This window comes from Paramisgurnus dabryanus, chromosome 23 (genome assembly GCF_030506205.2).
Source record: "Paramisgurnus dabryanus chromosome 23, PD_genome_1.1, whole genome shotgun sequence".
NCBI lineage: Eukaryota > Metazoa > Chordata > Actinopteri > Cypriniformes > Cobitidae > Paramisgurnus > Paramisgurnus dabryanus.
In genome coordinates, this window is record NC_133359.1 from 10618032 (window position 1) to 10644817 (window position 26786).

At 38.9% G+C, this 26786-nt stretch overlaps 1 protein-coding gene across 1 annotated transcript in view; it reads left to right on the forward strand.

Moving 5' to 3' along the window:
* The first annotated feature begins 39 nt into the window (after positions 1–39).
* The window catches only part of dock4a (dedicator of cytokinesis 4a), a 76568-nt gene continuing 49821 nt past the window's right edge, over positions 40–26786 (forward strand). Inside the window, exons 1-4 of the mRNA XM_065291956.2 lie at positions 40–270; positions 24679–24762; positions 26360–26400; positions 26597–26652. Of these exons, the coding sequence (XP_065148028.1) occupies positions 234–270; positions 24679–24762; positions 26360–26400; positions 26597–26652 (218 nt within the window). The 5' untranslated portion in view covers positions 40–233. The remainder of the gene's footprint in view (positions 271–24678; positions 24763–26359; positions 26401–26596; positions 26653–26786) is intronic.

Genomic DNA, 26786 nt, shown 5'->3' on the forward strand with positions numbered 1-26786 from the left:
GAAGGGCCTTATGGGTATTGTAGTTTTCTTTTCGTCGTTTCTCATTCATTGCCTGCATTTCCCATGAGGTCGTCGTGTTTTTCTTCAGGGCTGAGAAAATGTGCTGTATGTGGGATGCTGCTGTGGCTCTGCCCTCTGAACAATACAGTGCAACGCTGTGTAACAACAATATGGATCATATCAGCCGCGGCTACTCTGTTTTATAGCACATTTTTTTGACTTGACGCGGAAAAATGTGGATACCTACTGAACATGAAAAATATGGCGTTGGTAAGTAATATTTATGTCATATCGCGTAAATTAATGTAAATTTTAATGGATGATGTGGATCGTTGCAGGTGCGATAATGAGCCATGGCATTTATTATTTGAAATACAACCGATGCCATATGAAATGTCTAATCGTTTTTTGCTGTTTAAAATATGAGAGCAAATTATTAAATGATGTAAGTGTGTGCTTTTAAAATAATTTTAATTTCCCCCGACTTGAAATATTTGTTTTGTTTTGCTTCATTGATTTGAATGGTCATCTTGAATACTGTAGCTCTTATGCAGCAATAAGGTGAAATAGCCGCAGTAAAACTGAGCTTTTGTCTTCATACAGACGCGCTAATTCATTTACTGAACACACTGTGAATCTTCACATAGCTATATAACCCCAACAGTACTGATTTATATCAAATTTACATACTCCATTCATCAATATTTGTATTATTAATCGCTACATCACCAGCTTCTGACTATAAACATAACATATTGGATTTGCGTTTTAATAGCGTTTATTAATAGCGTTGTTCCATCTGAAGAGTTTTTTAATGTTATTTACTTATCATCTCTGTAAATCCACACAGAGCCTTTTTGCACATATCGATAAATGAATTGTGCTGTAAATGACATGAAATGGTGGGAAAAAAACATTTACGTCAATTGGGTAAACATGTAATTTACAGATCGAATGATCTGAATTTTTGAAATTGTGACAAGGTTACTACCCCATTGTTTATATTCTGTTATCTGTTGATTTTGTTGTAATGGTTTTAAAGATGAATTTTGGCTGATGTGTAATATGTGCTGCTCATCTGTCATTGGCTGATGGGCAGACAGACACAGAGTCAGTTTTGAGTCACTACAGTGAAGTTCACATGGGTGTTGTTAAGTCAAAAGGGTGTTTGGTCTTTCCTTATAATTTAATTTAAATATGACAATCTTTGCTGGCAGTCCTTCTCACATTTGCCCTTGGTAAAGATATTTTTTAGTCAATATTTGGTAATTTTCTCATTTAGAGGAGACAAGGTCGAATAAAACATTGAAGGTAGGTAGACCCCCATGGGGGGTCATGATATATAAAAGTTTTTTTTTTTTTTAGTTTTTTCATTTCATTTTTCAAAATAATTGAACAATAATCCACAGCCTAGGGAAGATAGAGGTAATATACAGCATTCGAGCAGTTGTTTTTGCTTTTTTTTCCCGATTGGTCAAAAGTGACATTAAGTTAGCCTGGTTAGCCAGACCTACATCAAGATGTAAGGTCTGGCAACTCTTCACACAAACGGCTCAATGCAAGGGGCGGGATATAAGGTTGTCCCTCAAAATGCCTCTGCACGCAATAGGATAGCGCTATGACCAATCAGAGCAACGAAGAAGGTGACGTAGTTACCGTAACCAGTCGGCAAAACTCCAAACACATCTTTCTTGCTTAAAAAGGACTTCAGTAGGGTTATTTGCTCTTCTCTCAAAGAAAAACATAAGTCTAAGTCCTCCAGAGTCGCGGCCAAAGCCGCTTCAAAAGAAAGCTGTTCGCCAGCAGCAGCAGCCATTCTTTGTTTTCAAGTAGGAACCGTTGCAGCTCTGTCGTCATCATGTTAAGCCCGCCCCACAGACGCTACACATGATGTGATTGGCCTGACCAAATTTTTGGTTTTTGGAGCTGTTAAGTGTATTGTGAGTGCCTAGACTAAACCCTGGCAGCAAATATATTTTGCGGCCGCTAGGGTGCGTCTAGATTTCTAGGCTAACATTAAGTGGCACCCAACACCAAAACAAAAATGTTAATTGTACAAAAATTCTAAATTTGTTGTCACTGTTATTGCACAAACAGTGTTTTGTTTTGTTTTATGTTATATAGTCTGTGTTTTTCTGAAAGAATGCATTTCACACAACCTCTCTATGTTGGCATCTATCTTATTTGGTCTAATTTGGCATCTGTTTAGCTTCTACCAACCAGTAGGTAAATATTTGCCAAAATCCCCTAAAAATTCATTAGACAAAACATACAGTACAAGAAACGTCTTTCCCTTTTATGCCTACTTATTTTGCTATTAACCATAACAGACCGGTGACCCATTTTCGGGTAATGGCCCACCAATTGAGATCCATTGCACTGATGCATGTTATGCAGGAATATGGCAAAATGGCTGCATATTACAGTAGTTTACTTCTCCTTGGAAAGTGTACACAGCTACCGAAACCTTTATCAGTCATGAAATATGAATGGAGTCCAGCCGGGATGGCACAAAAACAGACACAGGCATGCATGTGTGCAAGTTTAAGACACAAGCATGTATAATACTGGCTTCTTGTGCTGCTTATTCAACCATCTGCTGTTTACAGGGAAAGTCTGAAATAAAGTTTTTTTTTTTTTTTAGAGTGATATAATCATTCATTGAGCATCACATCAAAGAAAATGGAAGAAAATAGTGATCACAACAGCACTAATGTATCTGTTAAACAGTTGCTGACATCACATCATTAATGTCATCCCTGCTAAATTTGGATGCTGATTGACTCGTGAGGAAAGCCGCCATGTGGAACCTGTAGGAAACAGCTGGGAATAGACAGTTTGACAAGACCATATTGGTTTATAATTACACTATAAGATATAATTGGTAAAAGCTAGTGAAAGCTAATGTCAATCTTCCACCACTAATACTTCTGTGTTTCAGACTCCCATATGCACATCAGCATTAGGCATGAGGATAAAAAGTGTTGTCATTATAAACAAGTTGACTAGTTGGTATTAGAAAAATCTGTATTTTCTAACCTGACCCCAATCAAAACATTTCTTAGAAAACGTATTAAATACAACCCATCTCTTTTCATTAACCTGTGGCATCTCTTTAGATGCCCAAAGACAAAGCAGAATTGAAACATTCACTGCTGTACTTACTGTCAGCCTCGAATGCTTATCTCGGTCTAACCGTTTAGTACTGAATGCGATGAGTCTGAGATCATCTTGTCCTGTTCTCGCGCATCACAGCCTGGATTTACGTTGGGAGCGCATTCGGCATACAAATTAGTCTCTTCCTTTTGTCACAAGCTGAGTAGGCACCTACTGTACCCTGGTTAACAGGCACAGTGCCACTGTGGGAGAAATAAGACTGACAGATAAGCCAACAGAGGCCTACAGTCAGCCACTAGATCAGTGAGATGATGGTATGAATTTGATTAGACTTCCAGTGCACATATAAGCTCTGATCTAGATCCAAACTGCCTACATTTAATGAATGATCTGGTTTCTGACAGATTGTTTTAAAAGTTAGTCAACATTATGCTTGCTAAAGCCCTATATGGATGGGATTAGTTTTACGGGGGTAAATGGAGTAATGCAACTTCATCACAGGACGTCTTTAATATTGATGGCCAATTCGCACAGGATTAGAAATCTCAGTAAAACAAAGTGGGACGGGAAACTTAATTACACAACGTTGTCATTTCCCTGTCGTCACGTGCGCATATCGTTGCTTCCTGATGTATTATTATTTTTATTTATTTTATTATAATTTTTTTTTTCGAATTTATGCAAAAAGAACATCAAACAAGAAAATAAATTCAAGTGTACAAATCACACAAAACATTTTATATATATATATATATATATATATATATATATATATTTTTTTTTTAACTATATTAATGTCCATTGCATGCATGTTGCTTCTTACCCCCCAGTCACATTAGCTACAAGCGACAGAGACAGAGCGACAGGCTACCATTCATTTTCAATGGAAGTGGCCGTTTGCCAGCGACAAGCGACGAGCTCGCCGCTGCGCGAGCAAGGCGGAGCCAAAATAGACAAGCAGGCTATTTTATGCAAATGCTGAGTGATGCGACAAAGCGACTGCCAATCGAAGTGAAGGAGCAGCGTGACGTAGGTCTGTGGTCGAGTCTGAGAAAATAATTCAAGATGGCGGAAAATGCGTATTTATGTATATATCTGATAAGTTTGGCATTTTATCTCATATATTTTGTTACTTTTATCGAGAAATAAGACACTAGGTTTAAGGGATAGTTCACCCAAAAATGAAAATTCTGTCATCGTTTACTGTGTTGTATAAATTTCCTTGGTTATGAAGAACACCAATGAAGATATTTTGGGAAATTTTCATAATCAAACAGTTCGTGAGCCCCATTCACTTCCATAGTATTTTATAGTATTTGAATGGGGCTCACGAACAGTTTGGTTCCAATATGCTCAGAATATCTACCTTCGTGTTCATCACAACAAAGAAATATATAAAGGTTTGTAACAACATGAGAGTGAGTAAATGATGACAGAATTTTCATTTTTGGTGGACTATCCTTTTAAGAACAGATTAATGCATAGTTTACATTGACACATACAGTACTTAAAGATTTGGGAAAGCTTGGAGGTTTATGGCCATTACCAAGCTTTCAGTTTTCACAAGCTTTCACAAAGCTCTGCATGTTGTATCAAGTGCCTCAAAACTGCTCTTAAAATGTGCCACCCTGTCTGTGTGAAAACTCAGCTTAAGTCATTTTTATTTACTTTTTCTACATAAAATCATTATACATAATGTAAAGATTGTTTTGTGAAAATATAACCTTGAAATCTGTAATACTGAGTAAGGTCGTGTCAGATTGAAATCAAAGTGAAATCAAACATTGATGCTCATAGACTGGATTTCACAAACAAGGTTACATTTACCTCCATTGCAAAGACTCAGTTTAGAGAGAGATCAGGTCGAAAATAGATTTGAATCATTCATGCTTATATTATAATAATAAAACTGCATAATTCATTGTCATCTTTACTGAACTCATCACTAAATGTTACAACTTCAGTAACTACCTATGTGCTACTTTGTAGGATCCCTGGCAAAACAATCTCCAGGGTTTAATCTTTGGCTCACAGTGCATCCTGTTCTCCGTTGTTCTCAAGAGATTTTACTCACGCTCATAATTCCTCGCACCCTCCAGGAATAAAAGAAACATGCCAATATTTGAGTCGTTTTTGTGTGGCCTTTCCAAGAACAGAAATCTCTCAACTGAGTTTTTGATGCTCGGAGCATTTCTTCATCTCATGGGTTTAGTTCACCCCAAAAATGGGACATTTTTGCCATGGTGTACTCGCACCTCATGCTGTTCCAAAGCCATGTTGTTGTTTTTACACGGACAAGTGGACGGTATTAGACAGGTACTACTACACACAAGTACAATGCAGTTTTGATGTAAATAATTTTACATTGTTTTGAAGTTTTTTATATAAGATAAATAGACCTTTTCTTGCACCTAGAGAGTTCATATTGGTACATATCTGTACCTATGATATTAGGATTTTTTTTAAATGGAACTGCCCCGGTGACAGCTGGGGTGCTGACCGTAGTTTTTCTGTAAAAGTGTATGAAACTTATGAAGCCAGTCATGAAACATATGTCAAACATGTCAAGATTTTTCCTCCCTTTCATCCCTTAAAAGCAGCCAGCCTAAACTTGATCCTGACACACTTCTCAATCATATAAACCAGGTATATAGACAAATGACTGTGGGCACGGTAACCTGCCTTTCGGATAAAGTGCAACTTGCACACTTCTTGGTTGCTGTTAGAATCCTTGCCGAGCATGACTGTCTGTGTGGGAAGGGTTTAAAAAGGGCACTTGATCGACAAACTGCTGTCTATGTGCTTGTTACCATCTGTCAGAGCTTGTCTGCCATTTTTCAAAGTGACCACGCTGATGCTCAGGTGAATTTACTTTCACCCACCGGCTTGAGATGTTGCAAGTGGTTTGTTTGACCGTGAGGTCATTTTTGACACAAAGAATAAGACTTTAGGATAAGCCAGTGAGTTTCTTGCTGGTAAACTTGTTGTTGATTTAAAATTGTGGAGAGAAAGTGGAATTGTGTTTGGGATAGGAGTGGGAGATCTTAATGAAAAAGTGTTTCACAATGTTTATAACAGAAAATCACAATCTGAATCACAAATAGTGTTTTTAACAGCGCAATTACTGACATTATATATATTTTTTGCAGATTTACATACATTTTATACTAATGATCATACATACATGAATGGCGGAGTGGTAAGACAGTATATATCGTTACAATGTTTTTTATTCTGTGTATTTCGCGTAATGCAAATAAGTGGGTGTGGCTAACTCTGTACTCCTGCAGTTCACACCAGCCATGTTTAAGGCGTCAAATTCGCATCTACTGCGTCAAGTTTGCTTCTTGAACATTATGAGTTTACTCGCTACATTTGCGCATGAAATTCTAGTCATCGAGACATTGATGCGGATATTTGGGTCATGGGAGGTGCTTTTGCAAGTCCGCTCACTTCCTGTAATCACGTCACTTCTAGAGCAAGCTCCTGATTGGTAAACAAGGCTCGTTTTTTCCGACAAAGTTCACATTTTTTAACTCGCACGTTTCCTGCGGCAACGCTCAATTGGTTTGCGTGAATGAGGCGGAATCGCGTCTACCACGCTGTGCTAAACGCCTCTTTCTCGCAGCGAGACCTCCAGACGTGCGTCAACACGTCTTCACATTCACTTAACTGAAATCACTGGTACTTGACGCCTCTACCGTGGCTAGTGTGAACGCAGTATTATGCTATGTACACACCAAATGCGGGGCATCGCGTTACTTGCTTTAGATTACTTGCGGGATTTAACTGCGTGTCATGCTAATTTATCGCTCGAGTTGAATATTTTCAATGTGGGTTAAGACTAGGGGTGTCACGATTCTTCAAATCCTCGATTCGATTACATTTTCGATTCTAAGGTCAAGATTCGATTCGATTCTCAATTTTTTTTATTATTAATTTTTTTTGAAAGACAAAAAATATATGCCTTTATTATTATTATTATTATTATGGTTTTACATTAACATGCCCGTTGCGTGCTTTTCCTCGCATGGGGGTTTATGGGCTTTACTTTACGCGAGAGAGCTTGTATGTAGAGAGAGGATTCCTTAATGCACGCGTCTTCGACTCCTCCTAGCATCTGAAATAAAACCGGTGCGTCATAAACAGCTGTCCAAAGTCTAAACATAAACTAAAGTAGTAATCCTTAGGTATTTGTTCAGTTTTATGCGTGTTATGCAGGCTAAGGCAAACTATCCCTACCCGCTGCATCTTGGCGGCTCTCTCACGCACGTGCAGAGAGCTGGGCTCTGTCCAAAGGCAGATCACTAGGTAGTAATCCTGTTTATGATATGCATTACAAGGAGTTGTAGCAATACATCCCTCGTATTTAAAATATAAATCGCGTTCCGCTGGATCTATGTTTTTAAAGGCACCTCTGAGAGGTTTATTTTCTCCCGCATGACAAGCCGACCGGACGTGACATCGGGGCGTGGCAGCATCGACAATCCCATTTTTTAATTCGAAGTTCGAGGTTGTGACTTAATTTTGATCGATTTGGATTTAAAATCGAAATCGTGACACCCTTAGTTAAGATGGTTTGATGCGAATAACGCGCGTTTTCGTGGCAAACACGTTGCCCATATTGCGTCATTCGCATCGGCCCAAGCGAGGACGCATCTGATCGCGTCTTAGCATTGACGTTGTATGTAATCTACTCGCACAAATTGTTGAACTCGCGTCTGGTGTGAACCCACAGTTATGCTACGTACACACCAAAAGCAGGGCATAGCACTACTCGTTCTAGATTTAACTTCGTGTCATGCGAATTTTTCGCTTGAGTTGAATATTTTCAACTTGGGCGAAGATGCGTTTCAGTCGAATAACGCGTGTTTTCGTGGCAAACGCGCCTCTCATATCGTGTCATTTGCACCGCCCTATGCGAGGACGCATCTGATCGCGTCTTTGCATTGACTTTGTATTCTACTCGCACAAATTGTTGAACTCGCGTCTGGCGTGACCCACAGTTAGACTGTGATGAAGTGTGAAACATGTAAAATAATCCACTCAAATGAACGAGTCATTTCTGTAATTTCATAATTAGTGCCAGTAAAACCCTTCGTGTCTCTCTCTTGCTCGCTCGCTCACTCTATGCTTGTAGGTTGAAATAGGTCTAAAGTTTTCTGAACTTTAAGCAAGCTAAGACAAAACTCCTGTTTATATCAGTGAGACGTGCGCTGCTGGAGCGATGTAGTTTGACGCTCTAATACTAACTTTAACTTGCCCATACTGTATTTTAAAACTGTGGTGAGCAATGAGCATTTAGTTAAACGCTATAGTGTGTGGCACATTTTTATTTTCCAAAAACAATATAAGCTTAAAAATTTAGGATTTTAGACGTCTTCAAGATTGATCGCAATATAAAATTGTCAGACTCGCCCATCCCAAGATTGGGACACAACACAGGCCAGATTCAAGCATGTATCGCGCATGGGCACATAATGTGCGTACTGTAAGTCAAGGTATGAACTTTGACTTTTTATATTTCCATTGTTATTATTTTTGCATTTGCAGAAACAGTTAAAGATTGTAACGCACCATAAGATATGAACGGTACAACAGAGGGGAACATTTTTTGTAAATAATGACTTGTTCCTGGTCTGTTCCTGACACAAACGTATCATATGCCTTTAAGAAGCATGAAATACAGCACACAAATATGGTTTATTACAGTGCATTTTTGTGCGTAATGTTTCTTTAAGCACATTTTTGAGTTATGCTGAAGGGCAATGCATTATGTATTTCAGACCTTCAGATTGCCAACGGTATCATATTTCCCCATGCAGTCAATTAGACACTAATGATGCTCAGTCTAGAGAAGCTTCGGGGGGAGCCTGTGTTTTGTCAGAGAGCAATTGGAGACATTTAGAGAAACGGCAACAGAAAATTTTGCGAAACCATTAAAAAGCCTGTTTAATAAATGCCATTGACTGTGCCTTCTGTTCTGGATTTTTTTTAATAAAGGCATCAAGAAACATTTCCCTTCCTCAAACCGTCGATCAGATTGACAGAGCTGAGGCGATAACACCGTTCTGTAATGTGTTGCATACTCTTGACTCGCTCAAGCTGTCAAGTACAGTTATTTTTTTGTTGTTTTCTGGAACATTACATAAAGCAACTGCAAGAAATTATTCCCAAAACACATTTTCGGTCCCATCCTCTCCTTTGTTCTTTCTCTGGGCATTCTGGTTACGGACACACAGTCCTCCACAGAGAATGGCTACGCAACATTCCCACCTGACTTCAGGCTTCATTGATGTGCGTAGAGTACAAACATATTGAAAAGCACAGGAGATTCGATTCAGTTCGATTCAGTATTTTATGAAACATTTATCTATATTTAATATATTCAGAAGATATTCCATATTTTCTGCGTTTTGATGACATATTCTTTATTTTGACAGACAATTTACTATTATCATGGAAAAATTACATTTTATGAAAAAGGCCCTGATTAAGACGGAAATCATGTCACTAAGAGATCTACACTATAGTGTTTCTCAGGAGATTGAAAATTGTAAGGTGTAATTTTTTCAATGTTATAAAGCCTACTCGTATCCCAGTTTTTTATGCAGAGAGAGCTATAAGCAAGCCATTTGTAGGCTGTAGGTTTTGCCGTTAAAAGGAAAACACTGGGGCTCTGTGGTGCCATCAAAACATTGCTCTGTTTGTTTGAGAATCTAAACAGGACTAAGGGGGCGTGCACACCAAAGCTTTTACGCCCGCGGCTGGCGTATATTTTTTAATTGTTTCCAATGGAAGCGCTGCGTTTTAAAAAAAAGATAGCGTTTTTCTTGTGCTGAAAGCCAGTGCTCTGTGTTTTTTCCGCGCTTAGGGGCTGTACACACTAGGGATGTTCACATTGACCGTTTAACCGTTAACCGAAGGTAAGAAATTATGACCGATTAACATTATCAGTTAAAATAAAAAATATTTGTTAATACATGGTGTGTGTCGCCATGAGGCGACAGACATTTCGCCACTTTTCTATCTTTAATTTGTGAATGTCCTGTAAATGACACAAATGATTGCTGCCCTGACGGTCTGATAAAGTAATCATTTGTATGAGAAATCATTTGTATGCGTGTTTGGAAGCTGAACGGAGACGCGCGCGTGTCCGCGCAAGATGACGCGGTCCGTCTGCGCACATCCGGACAGACGTTCGCTGATGGCCTCTGACCCTAACCATAAACATCTAGCTCTTTTTGGACAAACGGAGAAAGACGACGCAAAACCAAAACTTTCTGAAAAGCGTCCTGCTTTAGAAATGACCACTGTGGTAGATGAAACGGAGACAATCTGTCCTTTGGATATAAACCTACTGGACCGATCGCGTGCTTTTTAATAAGGTAATGTTGCGTGAATATCTAATAATGTATGAATCCTGGTTCTGTTGTTGATCTGTGGCTGCTGTTTGCACGTTCAAATTAAATGTTTTGTTTTTACTAGTTCACAGACAACCGTCAACTGTATTTTTACTCAATGACAATTTCATATTAAAATCTTATCAGTTAACGGTTAATGTTCGGTTTAGAAGCTACGGTTGTCGGTCGGGAAAATTAACTGATATGAGCATCCCTAGTACACACCAAAGCTTTTACGCCTGCGGCTGGTGCATGTTTTCAATTGATTCCAATGGAAACTCTGCGTTTTTCGGGTTTTTTAGCGCTGAGTGCAGAGAGTTCAAAAATATTCAACTTTGAGTGAAAAGCTTCGCTCGTCAATGTCAGTTCTCACACGGCCATCCAATTACAGTGAAGGAGGGGTGGGACATTACCACAGCAACCAACCGGCTCACAGCTGAAGTATCACAGCTACCAAAGCGCTCGGCTCAAAAACAGCTGGCATGCGGCGTCCTCAAGGAGTTTTCAGCCCCGTTTAAAAGTTTTGGTGTGTCCAGCCCCTTAGTGCTGATCGCCGAGAGTTGAAAAATACTCAACTTTGGGTGAAAAGCTCAGCTCGTCAATGTCGAAAAGCACACCGCCGTCGTCCCCCAGTGGAGGAGGGGCGTGAGAAATATCACAACAACCAGCGCATTGTAAAACGACACAGCAACCAAAGCACTTAGCTTAAAGGGATAGTTCGCCCAAAAATGAAAAATCTGTCATCATTCACTCACCCCCATGTTGTTACAAACCTGTATAAGTTTCATTGTTCTGATGATCAAAAAGGAAGATATTTTGACCATCAAACCATTCATGGACCTCATTCACTTTCATAGTATTCTTTTTTCCTACTATGGAAGTGAATGGGGTCCACTATCGTTTGATTACAAACATTTCTCAAAATATTTTCCTTTGTGTTCATCAGAACAAAGACATTTATACAGGTTTGTAACAACATGGGGGTGAGTAAATGACAGATTTTTCATTTTCGGGTGAACTATCTCTTTAAGAAAGCTGTCAGTCGGCTGAAAAAAGCTGTCAGTCGACATCCGCAGGGTGTTTTCAGCCGTGTAAAAAAGCTTTGGTGTGTCCCGCCCCTAGCACGCCAACGTTGATTCAACCAATGGTGTGAGGTTCGGGTGGGGCTATCAGTTTGGATGACCAATGGCAGACAGAGGAAATGTGCTTGAAACCAATCATTACTTTTGCTTGGTTTTGTTAGTTTTTATTAGTGGGTCAGAAAATACTAGTTCTAGCTAGGGATGGGCACGAGTACTCGATTGCTCGAGTACTCGAACGTGGCATCGATGATCGATCACGAAAACGATGATCATGTGGGTTTATTTGTTTATTTATTGTGGATATGGCGGCATTTGGATGTCTGGTTAGCATTACAAGCGCATGTGGTAGTAAAGACTGGGTCTGGAGATGCGTGTTTGACGTAGTGTCAAGCTACGCAGACCGACGTATGACATCAGTAATTACCATGCATGATTCAAAAACAAACAGATAATTCCGCGCGACCGCACCGCAGAAAACCCGCCGATCCGCGCAATGCGCGGCAGCCCGCCGATCCCGTGAAGCCAGCCACAACTGGCATCACTGAGGCACTATGGTTTATTAAAAGGACGTCGTGATTTTCGGAAAAACAGTCAGTCAGGTGCAAAATGTACAGCGCCGTCAAAAGTTCAATGGATTATCATCTCATGTTTAAACATCAAATGTCAAGAGATACCAGAGAGCCATATGAGCATTACCATTACATCTTGACTGAGGTAAGAGGACAACACGACACAGCTAAACGCTAAAATGATAGCAAAACACTTAAAGCTGCTTAATGTTATGAAGCTTGAACTTTGACTGGACGTGTTTAAAAGTGCGCTGTTTTGATGCACATCCACAAAGGGAGTTAAACTTTCTTTTTTTTTAGATAACTTAGTTGAAACCTTAGTTGAAGTCTTGCATTTTATGCAGATAGATGCACGTTGTACATTTATGTTGTATAAAAGCTTAATATTATGCAGAGTGCGTCAAATAGAAAGGGCTTCGGTTTGTGTTTATTAACCCTTTAGTTTCACTTCATCACGCAGCTTTTCCTGTTAGAGGTTTCTGTTAAAAACATTTGATTAATTAGGAATCTAGTATGTGTTCATTGTTCTGTCATAGTTTCTTCAAAATTAAGTTTTATTTGAGTGTTTTAATCAAAATATTTTCATTTTCACCATGACGTGTACGCCCCGCCCCTTTGATTGCCCCGCCTCCAGTTAATCGAGTACTCGTTCTTCAGACCTATGGATTAATCGAAATGAAAAAATGACATAAATGCACATCCCTAGTTCTAGCCTTTATCTTTGTAAATATCCTCTTATTATTGACTTTAGCCCTATTCGCACAGGATTAGTATTAACTGGTGTCTCTAGTTACTAGAGACACCAGGATTCGGTGGGGTTGTATGGACGCTTTCAGCAGTAACAACATAAACAAGCGGCTTTCATGGTCAACACGTAACTTCCGGTAAACTCTGCTAAGAATAAATAACAACAAAGTCCTTTAAAGTATTTTATTTATATAACAAGCAAAATAAATGATACAGATTACCTAGGAAACCAAAAAATGTTTTTGAGGTATAACTAGTCAGACCATTAAAAAAACCTAAAACCGGAAGTAAAGTTCTGACCAGATGCGTGATCGCCTCATCGCACATGCGTCCGATAAAATCGCCTATGTCATTGTTACCTGTGCGCCTTCTTAACCTATCTTTTAGTTTTTCTTGCGATGCGGCTGATTAGGATAAAAACTTTGATTAACATGGGAGTAGTTAGAATATAGTGTTTCACAAAGCCTTGACATCATATCCGGGACATAAGTCAGTAAATTTGTGTAAAATCACAGGCTTCGCTTATTCTGTGTGAATGCACTACGTGAAATTCAGATGTAGGGGTGGAATTTTTAAATCACACAAGGTCCCCAAATAAAACTAATCCTGTGCATATGCATAAAGTTAAGGATAATTTTTTGACGTGTCTGTTACATTTTGTTACGGTATTAAAAATGTTTTGACAGTATAAACACTTATTGACAATTTAATGACAAGTTCAATGTGTACCACTGTAGTTGAGGTCAAGAAAAATATTCACAAAATTGTTATAAAACTATTTGACAGAGTATTAACATCTGATGACATTTGATGTTTCATTTAATGTTAACCCATTAATTGTTTGTATTTTTAAGGCAGATTTTGGACAAATCATGGGATTCCTGTTCCCACAAATGCACAATTTAATAAAATAAATCTAAAGGGGTATTATTATATTATAAAACTGTCAGTTGGGATCATGTAAGTTTGTTTTAAACAATCTAGTGCTTTACCTATTGCTTTTATATGCATCTCACTATTTCGTCCAAGGTATTTTAAAGGTGTTCAGGTGGAGATTGAATTCAAGTGGGGCATGTAATGAAGGAAGTAAATGAAAGTTAATATGTTTTCACATTTGAATGCTTAAATCCGCTTTTATCCGCCGTTTCCCACTAGGAACATGGGAAATCTGCATACTTCTCACATTTACTGTGCCGACTTTAGGAGACAATCTGCAGGATGGTGTGAAATGGATCTACAAATGGCAAATTTCAGTCTTAGTGGGGCTTAGCCCCCTAGCTGAGCTTAATGTTTAATAAATGCTAAGATCACATCTGTTTGTCAGTAGATGTGTATCAGTAGAAGTGGCATACTAGTGTGCAATTTATTTTGTGATTTAATGTGAACAAGCGCTGTTTAGATCAGAGAAAGAATTGGAGAGTCTGCACAGGGAGGGGAGTGCTTATGCTTAACATTGTTAGCTTATGTAACAAACCTGACTGTTTATAATGTCTGATAAGGGAAGAATTTAGTTTGATATAACCTCAGGATGCAGGTCTAGTATTTGGTGGGCATGCGAGTGTGGTAAGAAACAGGCTTGTTGTTACATCATACAAAACTTCACTGTCTTTGCCATGTGCTGCCCACTCAAATGACTTTTCAACTTCCTGGCTTCTCATGCAGAAGTTGACTTTACCTTTGTCCAGCCTCATCCACCATAAACAAGACTCCAAAACTGATCCCAAACCTGCGTACAGGAGTAATCCATACGTATTTCAATGCCGTTTTGTTGGTTTTCCACGTATCAAGAGCGTATCAAGAGCGTCTTTATTCGCGTTCCCCCTTCTTGTCCTCTCTGGAGGCTTCATACGACATTACAGCTAGCGTGAAGAAGGAAGAGAAAAGAGAGGTTAGTGAGAATGGCCATCCATCACGCTGACAAGCAGACAGATATCTGTGAGCTCTGAGATCTTCTGAATGTCTGCAGGGGGATTGTGCTGCTGCAGTAATACACTGGCAGCAGACATTTAGTGTATCTGATAACATCCGATTACAGTGATAAATGACGTTTGCGGTGAATATGTTAAGACAGTGGTTCCCAAACGGGGCCATGGCCCCCTGGGGGGCCCTGAGATGGTGCCAGGGGGGCCCAGTTTAATGGCATTTTATAAAAAAAACATTAAAGGCAGGGTGTGTGATTTTTTAAAAAAACACTTTGGAAAAGGGAGTCTGGCCAACTACCGAAACATACTTGTAGCCAATCAGCAGTAAGGGGTGTGTCGTCTAACCGACATCATTGCCTGGGTTGTGTACGTATGGGGCAGGTCTATCAAAAGAAGGTCCAGATGATTCTATTGGGGTAGGGGCGTGTTTGTTAGGGGATTTCAAATATCAACATCGGCTTTCAAAGATCATGCACCCTGCCTTTAATTTATCATAAATTATGTGTAATTAAACCTCCTTAATTAAAATTAAACCGAAAAGGTCTGAGAACCCCTGTGTTAGGACATGTAAAATATGGTAGCCGACAGTGGCTGTAGAGATTTTGAACCACTTTCTGTTGTAAATATAATGGATTTTAAAGGCATTTATAATTGAAACCACATTTTAAAAGAGCAAATATGATCAGCTTCTAGATTTTACATTTCCGTGTAGGTGTGTATTAATACATGTTAACGATATGCAAAAGCTACATACCCCAAAGTAAACAATGACATGAGTTATCGTCTCCAACATTAATCTCTTTTCTTGGACTACAACAAACACACGGATTGTAGGAAACAGTTTACTTCCTGGGATTGGTGAAGTAGTTAAGACTGACATTATTATAATTGTACCCACTTTGACTCATAGCCTGTAATGCCGAGTTCAGACTGCAAGATATTCAAACTAGTCGGGTCACCTGGGGTTTCGCACTGCGTGACTATCTGGGGTAGCGTTCAGTCGCTGCTGTTTCAGACTGCATGATGGATTGGCGACAGGGGTTTTCATACTGCATGACTTTACCGTAGGAAGAATCGCCGATTACTTTGTCCCGCTCCGCAAACTACGTCTCACAACCAAACGCATGCGAGAAGTGACGCGAAGGAAACAATGCGCGGTCACGCCCGCAAGACTGTGAGACTGGGATTATTATTAAAAATGGTAGCTCGCAAGAAGCTTACGATATACCTTTTGCATACAAATTGCATGTGCACTCATTTGCAGCAGAAAGAAGAAGAAATAAAGATTATGAAGGAGGAAATGTTTTGAGAGACTCCTCCCCGAATTTCCAGCCCGGGGTATTATACCAAAATCCCAAAATAATGTTGTTTTTTTAGCAATTAAATAGGTGCTCTTTAATACGTCAGAGTACTTTCTGGTGCATAATATATATGTTAAAGGTATAGACGGGTTTTTAATGTAACAAACGGGTTTTGTGGAACAAACGTAACTAAGAATCAAGTAGGTATCAAAGAAGTAGATTGCCGTAGTTCATAGTTGATAGCTTAAGCGTATAAAAACGACACTGAGATAAAGTTACTGTTTAAAATGTGTACTATAATGTATTCAATGTTAACTACAAACCGAGTGCCAAACCTCCCTTCACATAGCTGTGATCCATGATCGCCGTCTCGCCCTGTCTTTAGGAAACCAAAACATTTGTTATTTTTGAGGTATTTGTCCCAGAGTTCATGTTAGCCACTAGTCAGAGCATTACACAAACCGAAACAGGAAGTAAAGTTTCGACCAGATGCATAACCGTGACAACGCATGTGCGTCAGATGAAACCGTCTAAAGTTTACTAAAAAATTAAAATTCTGTCATCATTTACTCGTTGAGGAAGATGAAGCAGTAATGAAGCAGAAAACAGGAGCACCATTGACTTTCCTAGTAGGAAAAAAAATACTGTGGAAGTCAATGGTGCTTAGAAACAGATTGGTTACAAAAATGACACAAAATATCCTCCTTTGTGTTCAGCAGAGCAAAGAAATGTATACAGGTCTGTATGATGACAGAATTTTCATTTTTGCGTGAACAATACTTAAAACGATTTAATTGACAAGTTACTATCCAGGCATGGGGCGGTTACCGGTTTCAAGGTATACTTGGGTTTTAAACAGTCAAGGTTTTAAAACGACAAAAATTTTCTGGGATACCGCATATTACAATTTAAAGGCTTTATTTTTACCTCGCATTTGAAAATAACACATTTTAGTGTTGCAATGGCAACAGCGTGAAACCGTGGTATTTTTGCTATAGGTTATCAAACCATGTTTAATTTGTATAAGACAGGTGGTAACTATTTCTGTGGATAACCGTTGCTTACAGCACAGATGGACATTTCAGTCTAGGAACCAGAATCCTGACTAGTCTACTATTATACTGTTATAAGTATAACTAATTGATTTGTTGTCATAGCTTATTTTGCCATCAATATGTCATATTCATTGTAACCACAGAGAGTATTAATGACCCCAGGTGCCTGGGTTCTTACACCCTGCCTGTAGCAGTTTATTTCACAACTAGATAGAAAAGTTTGAAGACAAACTTTATGTTGGCTTGACAAAGCCTAGCCTGAACGTTTAAAACAGATTGAGAGAAATTTAAAACAAGTTTAGTTTAGTATTATAACTTTCCGTAAACATGATACCAAAAGTTACCATGTTAGCATGTTTAGCACTAAGTTAGCATGATGCTAACATGAATTAGCATGAAGCTAGCATGATGCTAACATGAATTAGCATGAAACTAGCATGATGCTAACATGAATTAGCATAAAGCTAACATGATGCTAACATGAATTAGCATGAAGCTAGCATGATGCTAACATGAATTAGCATGAAGCTAACATGATGCTAACATGAATTAGCATGAAGCTAGCATGATGCTAACATGAATTAGCATGAAGCTAGCATGATGCTAACATGAATTAGCATGAAGCTAGCATGATGCTAACATGAATTAGCATGAAGCTAGCACGATGCTACATGAATTAGCATGAAGCTAGCACGAAGCTAACATGAATTAGCATGAAGCTAGCACGAAGCTAACATGAATTAGCATGAAGCTAGCACGATGCTAACATGAATTAGCATGAAGTTAGCATGATGCTAACATGAATTAGCATGAAGCTAGCATAATGCTAACATGAATTAGCATGAAACTATCATGATGCTAACATGAATTAGCATGAAGCTAGCACGACGGTAACATGAATTAGCATGAAGCTAGCATGATGCTAACATGAATTAGCATGAAGCTAACATGATGCTAACATGAATTAGCATGAAGCTAGCATGATGCTAACATGAATTAGCATGAAGCTAGCATGATGCTAACATGAATTAGCATGAAGCTAGCATGATGCTAACATGAATTAGCATGAAGCTAGCATGATGCTAACATGAATTAGCATGAAGCTAGCATGATGCTAACATGAATTAGCATGAAGCTAGCATGATGCTAACATGAATTAGCATGAAGCTAGCATGATGTTAACATGAATTAGCATGAAGCTAGCATGATGCTAACATGAATTAGCATGAAGCTAGCATGATGCTAGCATGATTAGCAGGAAGCTAGCATGATGCTAGCATGATTAGCACGAAGCTAACATGAATTAGCATGAAGCTAGCACGACGCTAACATGAATTAGCATGAAGCTAACACGACGCTAACATGAATTAGCATGAAGCTAGCACGACGTTACATGAATTAGCATGAAGTTAGCACGACGGTAACATGAATTAGCATGAAGCTAGCACAGTGCTAACATGAATTAGCATGAAGCTAGCACAATGCTAACATGAATTAGCATGAAGCTAGCACGATGCTAACATGAATTAGCATGAAGCTAGCACGATGCTAACATGAATTAGCATGAAGCTAGCACGATGCTAACATGAATTAGCATGAAGCTAGCACGAAGCTAACATGAATTAGCATTAAGCTAGCACGAAGCTAACATGAATTAGCATGAAGCTAGCACGAAGCTAACATGAATTAGCATGAAGCTAGCACGATGCTAACATGAATTAGCATGAAGCTAGCACGATGCTAACATGAATTAGCATGAAGCTAGCACGATGCTAACATGAATTAGCATGAAGCTAGCACGATGCTAACATGAATTAGCATGAAGCTAGCAAGATGCTAACATTAATTAGCATGAAGCTAGCACGATGCTAACATGAATTAGCATGAAGCTAGCACGATGCTAACATGAATTAGCATGAAGCTAGCACGAAGCTAACATGAATTAGCATGAAGCTAGCACGATGCTAACATGAATTAGCATGAAGTTAGCACGATGCTAACATGAATTAGTATGAAGCTAGCATGATGCTAACATGATTAGCATGAAGTTAGCAAGATTTATTATGAAATTAGCATAAAGCTAGCACGAAACTAGCATGAAGCTAGTATGACTTAGCATGGAGCTAGCATAAGGCTAACATGACCAAAAGACCCAACCCCCATGTCTCTATGATGTTCGGATCCAGAGATATAAGGCTTTGTTTATTATGTTGCTAGGGTGCTCATATTTGGTTGCTAGGGGCGTGGCTTAATACCTCAATAAGAATCCTCCGAGACTGATTGGATGCCTGAGTAAAATGAGCCCACCCCCATGTCTCTGTGACACTGTGCTGCAAAGATATCCATCTGGGCATTTTATAATGGCAGTCTATGGGATATGTTGCTAGGGTGCCCAAAAATGGTTGCTAGGGGCGTGGCTTAATAGCTATGGGGCGATCCTGAGAGACTGATTGGATGCCTGACTAAATTGAGCCCACCCCCATGTCTCTACGACACTCTAAAGTGAAGATATTCCATCTGGGACGCTTTTATTCCCTTATATGGGCATGTTCCCTGCCCCATTATAAGTCAATGGGGAAATTTGGGTGCCCCTTACACCCCAGGGGTGAAACTTACACCCCAATGTGATGTATGTTCTTACAGAGCCTGCCAGTCTCTTCAAATGTGGTAACCCACAAGTTTCTACAAATTTCTCGCTTGCAGCTATGACCCGTCAAAGTTTGTCGCAATGTTAAGTCAATGGAAAATTTGGGGTGTTTGAGCGCCCCGTTTAGGAATTCGGTAGGTCCTATCAGTTAGAAAAGTCATAGCAACAATCTACGTACCAGTCTTAAAAGTTTTGTAAAGTTTTGTGGGTGTAGCTTGAAAGCTCTAGGAGGAGTTACTGTGAGAAAAAGTTTGTACCAGAAGAATAATAATAACTAGATATTAAAGTTTGAGGACAAACTTTATGTTGGCTTGAAAAAGCGTAGCCTGAACATTTAAAATGGTTTGACAGAAGTTTATTTTAGTAGGCTATCTGGCTGTTAGCATGATTAGCATGAAGTTAGCATGATTAGCATGAAGCTAGCATGATTAGCATGAAGCTAGCATGATGTTAGCATGATCAGTATGAAGCTAGCATGAAGCTAACATGATTAGCATGAAGCTAACATGATTAGCATGAAGCTAGCATGATGCTAGCATGATTAGCATGAAGCTAGCATGAAGCTAACATGATTAGCATGAAGCTAGAATGAAGCTAACATTTATTCTGTTGCTAGGGTACTAAGTTTGGTTGCTAGGGAGAAAATTGGCATCCCATAATGATCAACCTTCAAGCCACAAGTAAAACGGTCCAACCCCCGTGTCTCTATGATGTTCTGAAGCGGAGATATAAGGCTTTGTTTATTCCGTTGCTAGGGTACTAAGTTTGGTTGCTAGGGAGAAAATTGGCATCCCATAATGATCAACCTTCAAGCCACAAGTAAAACGGTCCAACCCCCGTGTCTCTATGATGTTCTGAAGCGGTGATATAAGGCTTTGTTTATTCTGTTGCTAGGGTACTAAGTTTGGTTGCTAGGGAGAAAATTGGCATCCCATAATGATCAACCTTCAAGCCACAAGTAAAACGGTCCAACCCCCGTGTCTCTATGATGTTCTGAAGCGGAGATATAAGGCTTTGTTTATTCCGTTGCTAGGGTACTAAGTTTGGTTGCTAGGGAGAAAATTGGCATCCCATAATGATCAACCTTCAAGCCACAAGTAAAACGGTCCAACCCCCGTGTCTCTATGATGTTCTGAAGCGGTGATATAAGGCTTTGTTTATTCTGTTGCTAGGGTACTAAGTTTGGTTGCTAGGGAGAAAATTGGCATCCCATAATGATCAACCTTCAAGCCACAAGTAAAACGGTCCAACCCCCGTGTCTCTATGATGTTCTGAAGCGGAGATATAAGGCTTTGTTTATTCCGTTGCTAGGGTACTAAGTTTGGTTGCTAGGGAGAAAATTGGCATCCCATAATGATCAACCTTCAAGCCACAAGTAAAACGGTCCAACCCCCGTGTCTCTATGATGTTCTGAAGCGGAGAAATAAGGCTTTGTTTATTCCGTTGCTAGGGTACTAAGTTTGGTTGCTAGGGAGAAAATTGGCATCCCATAATGATCAACCTTCAAGCCACAAGTAAAACGGTCCAACCCCCGTGTCTCTATGATGTTCTGAAGCGGAGATATAAGGCTTTGTTTATTCCGTTGCTAGGGTACTAAGTTTGGTTGCTAGGGAGAAAATTGGCATCCCATAATGATCACCCTTCAAGCCACAAGTAAAACGGTCCAACCCCGTGTCTCTATGATGTTCTGAAGCGGAGATATAAGGCTTTGTTTGTTCTGTTGCTAGGGTGCTCATATTTGGTTGCTAGGGGCGTGGCTTAATAACTCTGTAAGAATCCTGAGAGTCTGATTGGATGTCTGAGTAAAATGAGCCCACCCCCATGTCTCTGCGACACTCTAAAGTGAAGATATTCCATCTGGGACGCTTTTATTCCCTTATATGGGCATGCTTCCTCCCCCATTATAAGTCAATGGGAAATTTTGGGGGCCTCTTACACCCCAGGGGTACAGCTTACACCCCATTGTGATGTATGTTCTTACACAGCCTGTCAGCCTCCTCAACTGTGATAACCCACAAGTTTCTACAAATTTCTCGTTCACAGCTATGACCCGTCAAAGTTGGTCGTAATGTTAAGTCAATGGAAATTTTGGGGTGTTTGAGCGCCCCGTTTAGGAATTCGGAAGGTCCCATCAGTTAGAAAAGTCATAGCATAAATCTACGGACCAGTTTTAAAAGTTTTGTAAAGTTTTGTGGGTGTAGCTTGAAAGCTCTGGGAGGAGTTACAATTGGTAAAAGTGGGGATCAGAAGAAGAATAATAATAAGTTTAGATACAACAACAGTATGTTGGCTTTTTCAAGCCAACATAATAATAATAATAATAATAATAATAATAAGCTTAGATCGAAGAACAGTATGTTGGCTTTGTCAAGCCAACATAATAATGACTGGCCAACTGTACATTATCCTGCTTTTTATGTGGCTATGTCCAAATAAATAAGTAAATAGAAATGAAATATTGATTTCAGATTAAATTATTTAATTAAGAGAGAAGAAACCACAGACTGCTATGAGAAACTAGCACAGCTAGGAAATCGGTTGCCGGGGACAACAGCCAATTATACCGTTTAGTGGCCATTATGCGCAAATGTTTGCATGTGGAACCATCAATTGACCAATCAGAACAATATAAAACAAAATAATATTATAAACTTCACATTAATGTTAATCTTTCTAATACGCTTTGATGCCACATTACTGCTAAATCAAGAAACTTGAGTATAAACCTTACAGTCTACACAACTAAATGTGTTTAACGCAACATGATTAAGTCACGGACGACGTTATAGGGGTCCAAAAGGCCTTTTGCACCTGGTAAAGGTTATGCGAGACAGGTTTTCTGTCTCTCTGCCAAGCAGCAGTGTGTGTCCACCGAACAGACAGCCGGACCGTGGGAAAGCATTTAGCACAAGCACACAGCTCAAACGGGTTTGCCCGTCTATTACAACAGAGCCTTTGTCACTTCTATTGGTGCGTTCACAGAAATGGTGGCTGAGGTTCAAATGGAGGTAATAAATAAGGATCTACGATTAATATTCAGTTTAGCGAGTGTCAAGTTTTACTCTAGGTAACAGTTGTTTGCAAGTGTCTAAGTATAGCAGTTTTTCTCTGTATTATGATGATGCAAATTGTTTGCTGTTTGTAAAAGAAATGCGAGAGGTGCTTTTATTTGCCACTATAGTACTATAGTATAATATTTACAATAATAAGCTGTATAATGTAGCCATTTTAGTATAATAACTATAATACACTGTAGTAAACGTTATTATTTACTAAAAGGTTCAATAACTCTTTACTTTTTACTAGTGTGCTATAGTAAATACTACTATAGTATTTTTCATGTGGGTGTTAGAAGTTGCTATGCGATATCTTAAAGAGCACCTATTGTCCGATTCAAGTCCGATTTGAATTTCCTTTGGTGTGTAGGTGTGTATCAGTACATGTTAACGATACGCAAAATGTACAAAGCCCAAAGTAAACACTGACGCGAGTTATCGTCTCTAACGTAAATCTCTTTTCTTGGACTACAACAAACACACAGATTGTAGGCAACATTAACTTCCTGGGATTGGGGATGTAGAGAAGATCGCCATTATCATAATTCTTCCCGCTTCGAACTCACAGCCTGTAAGTTAACTCCTGTTAGCATCCGAATCTTTCAAACATGGTAAGGAGCGTCACATTTCCTGCTGACGTCAGAGGTATTCAGGCCAATCACAACGTACAGATTAGCTGGCCAATCAGGGACACAGAGCTTTTCAAATCCGTGCGTTTCAGGAAGAGTTTGAAATCTGGAGCTATTGTTTTTAGCAATGAAATAAGTGCTCTTTAAAGCTGCAATCCTTTGTTTTTCCTCTCTATCGCCATCTCTGTTTAAAACACAAAATTTCAGGTTACTTGCAAAGTTTCTTTTGGTTAGGTCAGTTGTACTCATGCTTATAAATTATTATTAAAAGCTTAGTAAGGAGATTTTTTCTCAATAACCAATTTTTGAAAGAGATACCAGTTGTGTTATGTGTGTTTCAATGCATTGCCATGTGGTTGCTAGGGTGTTCTGGGTGGTTGCTAGGCCATCGGATGGTGTTCGCCTACTGATCTAAACCCATCCTCGAGTCTCTATGATATTCTGTACAAATGATGCAGGTTCCTCCATTAGTCATCATCTTAGCCAATTTTGTGTTTGTTTGGTACAGGCCTTAGCCATGCACCAATAGCACAAACAGTTCAGACTCTAAATTCTGATTGGATGAGCCACTTTTGAAGCAGTACAGTATATTCGCCCATTCAAGCACTCTTATGACTGGCTATCTGATGACTTCTATATTAGCACCATGTTGCTTGGCAACCACACACAGCCTGCAATTAGGCTAATTATGCTAATTGACCATATTAGCAGAAGAATTGTTTATGCTGATTATTATCATTAACTATGTCATGTACATTTGGTGCCTTGCTTTTCTATAGCTTCCGTTGTATAAGAGCAATAAACATTGCTTTAAAAAAGCAGCGACAGATAAAATGTCATTCCTCAGCGGTGCAATGTGATGTCGAAGGCTGGACTGTCAACTTCATCACAGTTCACGACAGTACCAGATTTCTGTATGGTGTTACAGTGTCTGAGAGGATGCTGAATTTTGCTTCGCTATGTATTACAGCACATCACTGACAGACAGTTTAAAGCTGACAAAGCTGTTTCTTAAGCCTGCTGAACTCTATCTATAGTATCTCTCTACAGTATCCATCCATCCATCTATTTATCTGAGACAATTAACAATATATTACATAGCTTTGTCAACTAAGACAAATACAGCTCATTGTTTGCATATTTTTTTCAGTGCTGGCAAATTTTCGAGGAACGGTTCAGCATGGACTACCCCTGGAGATCGGTGACACCGTGCAGATTTTGGAGAAATGTGAAGGTAGCCTTTTAGTTTTGTTTGTTAAAACTGAGAGCTGTTATTTTAACCTCTGTACATGGATCCTAATTTATCATACACTACAGTAGGTCCCCCATTTAAAAAGTATATGTTTTTAAGATGAGCCCACACAGTACAGTTTTCTTTAGCAGTGGTTCCCAACCTTTTTTCTTGTGATACCCCCCGAAAATATGACAGTCTGAGCCCCCCCATCCTTCTACATCTATCTTTCCAATTGATTTTGCTGTTACGTTGAAAAGCACATTGAGATGGAATGAGCAAAATTGAAATAATTATTTTACACAAAAGAATATTATAACTTATTATTATTAATTAATTATTATTAAAGGATTAGTCAATTTTCTAAAAAAAATCAGATAATTTACTCAACATCCAAAATGTTGATGTTTTTCTTTGTTCATTCAAGAAGAAATTATGTTTTTTGAGGAAAACATTCCAGGATTTTTCTAATTTTAATGGACCCCAACACTTAACAGATTTAATGCAGTTTAAAATTGCAGTTTCAAAGGACTTTAAACGATCTCAAACGAGGCATAAGGGTCTTATCTAGCGAAACGATTGTCATTTTTGACAAGAAAAATAAAAAATATGCACTTTTAAACCACAACTTCTCGTCCTTTTCCGGTCGTGTGACGCACCAGCGCGACCTCACGCAATATGTCATTACGTCAAGAGGTCACGGATGACATATGCGAAACTACGCCCCAGTGTTTACAAGTGTGGAGAAAGAGGACCGTTCCGACGTTGTTGTAAGTTGAATGATACTAACTAATGTCTTTGTGTCAGTTTATTGTTTCAAATGGTCCGCAAATGTGCGTTTCATATATGTAACACGTGACCTTTCCACGTCACTACGCAATTACGTGAGGTCGCGCTGGCTCATCACTCACCCGGAGGAAGAAGAGAAGTTGTGGTTTAAAAGTGCATATTTTTTATTTTTCTTGTCAAAAATGACAATCGTTTCGCAAGATAAGACCCTTATGCCTCGTTTGGGATCAATTAGAGTCCTTTGAAACTCTGAAAAACTGTTAAGTGTTTAGTTAAGTATTGGGGCCCATTTAAGTCCATTAAAATGAGAAAAATTCTGGAATGTTTTCCTCAAAAAACTAAATTTCTTCACGACTGAACAAAGAAAGACATCAACATTTTATATGACATGGTGGTGAGTAAATTATCTGGATTTTTTTTTAAGAAAATGGACTAATACTTTGATTAATTATTATTTAGAATATTATTAACTTCTCTTACCATATGATTTATAAAAAACTTTAAAAAATGTTTTAATAACATCATTTAGTGAAACATTTTATGCATCTTTATTTGACCTCAAAGCATATCTGATCCCGTGCCCCCCGTAAACTCTGGTGCTCCCCCAGGGGGGCCCGGACCCCAGGTTGGGAACCACTGTACAATAATCTTTCCCTGAAAAAATTCAAGTAACACTATATACAGCATTTCTTGAACTGAATATATTATAAACCCATGTTGATCTTTGTATCACATACAGTGTGTTGCAAAAATGTGAAGGATGAAATGTAAAGGTGAAACTTATATTAAATGTCATTGTGTCACTTTAAAGGATGGTTTAGAGGTTTCATCACGAAGAATCCGAATGTAAAGGTACGCATAACGCTGACATTGCTTTTAGCTTGATGTTATTGTGACCATGTGCAAAAAAAATAATCTTGTCTTGTATTACTGTACTGGTAATCTCTCTGCTTTGACTGCACATTTATATGCAGATGCTGCATGTTTGTTTACTTATGTGTATTATATATCCAATGATGGGGTTTTCATACATATCATTTCTCCTCAGGGAATATTCCCAAGCTCCTACATTCACTTGAAAAATGCTCACGTCAAGAATAAAGGGTAAGAGCTTTGATCTATCCTAAAAGTGTAGTTCTTTATAGCAGCTTTAATGAAAAACAGGAACAAATTGACAGTAATTGCAAAAACAAACCAGCTGATTTAAAAATGATGGCATAAAACGTAAATAAGCTGAT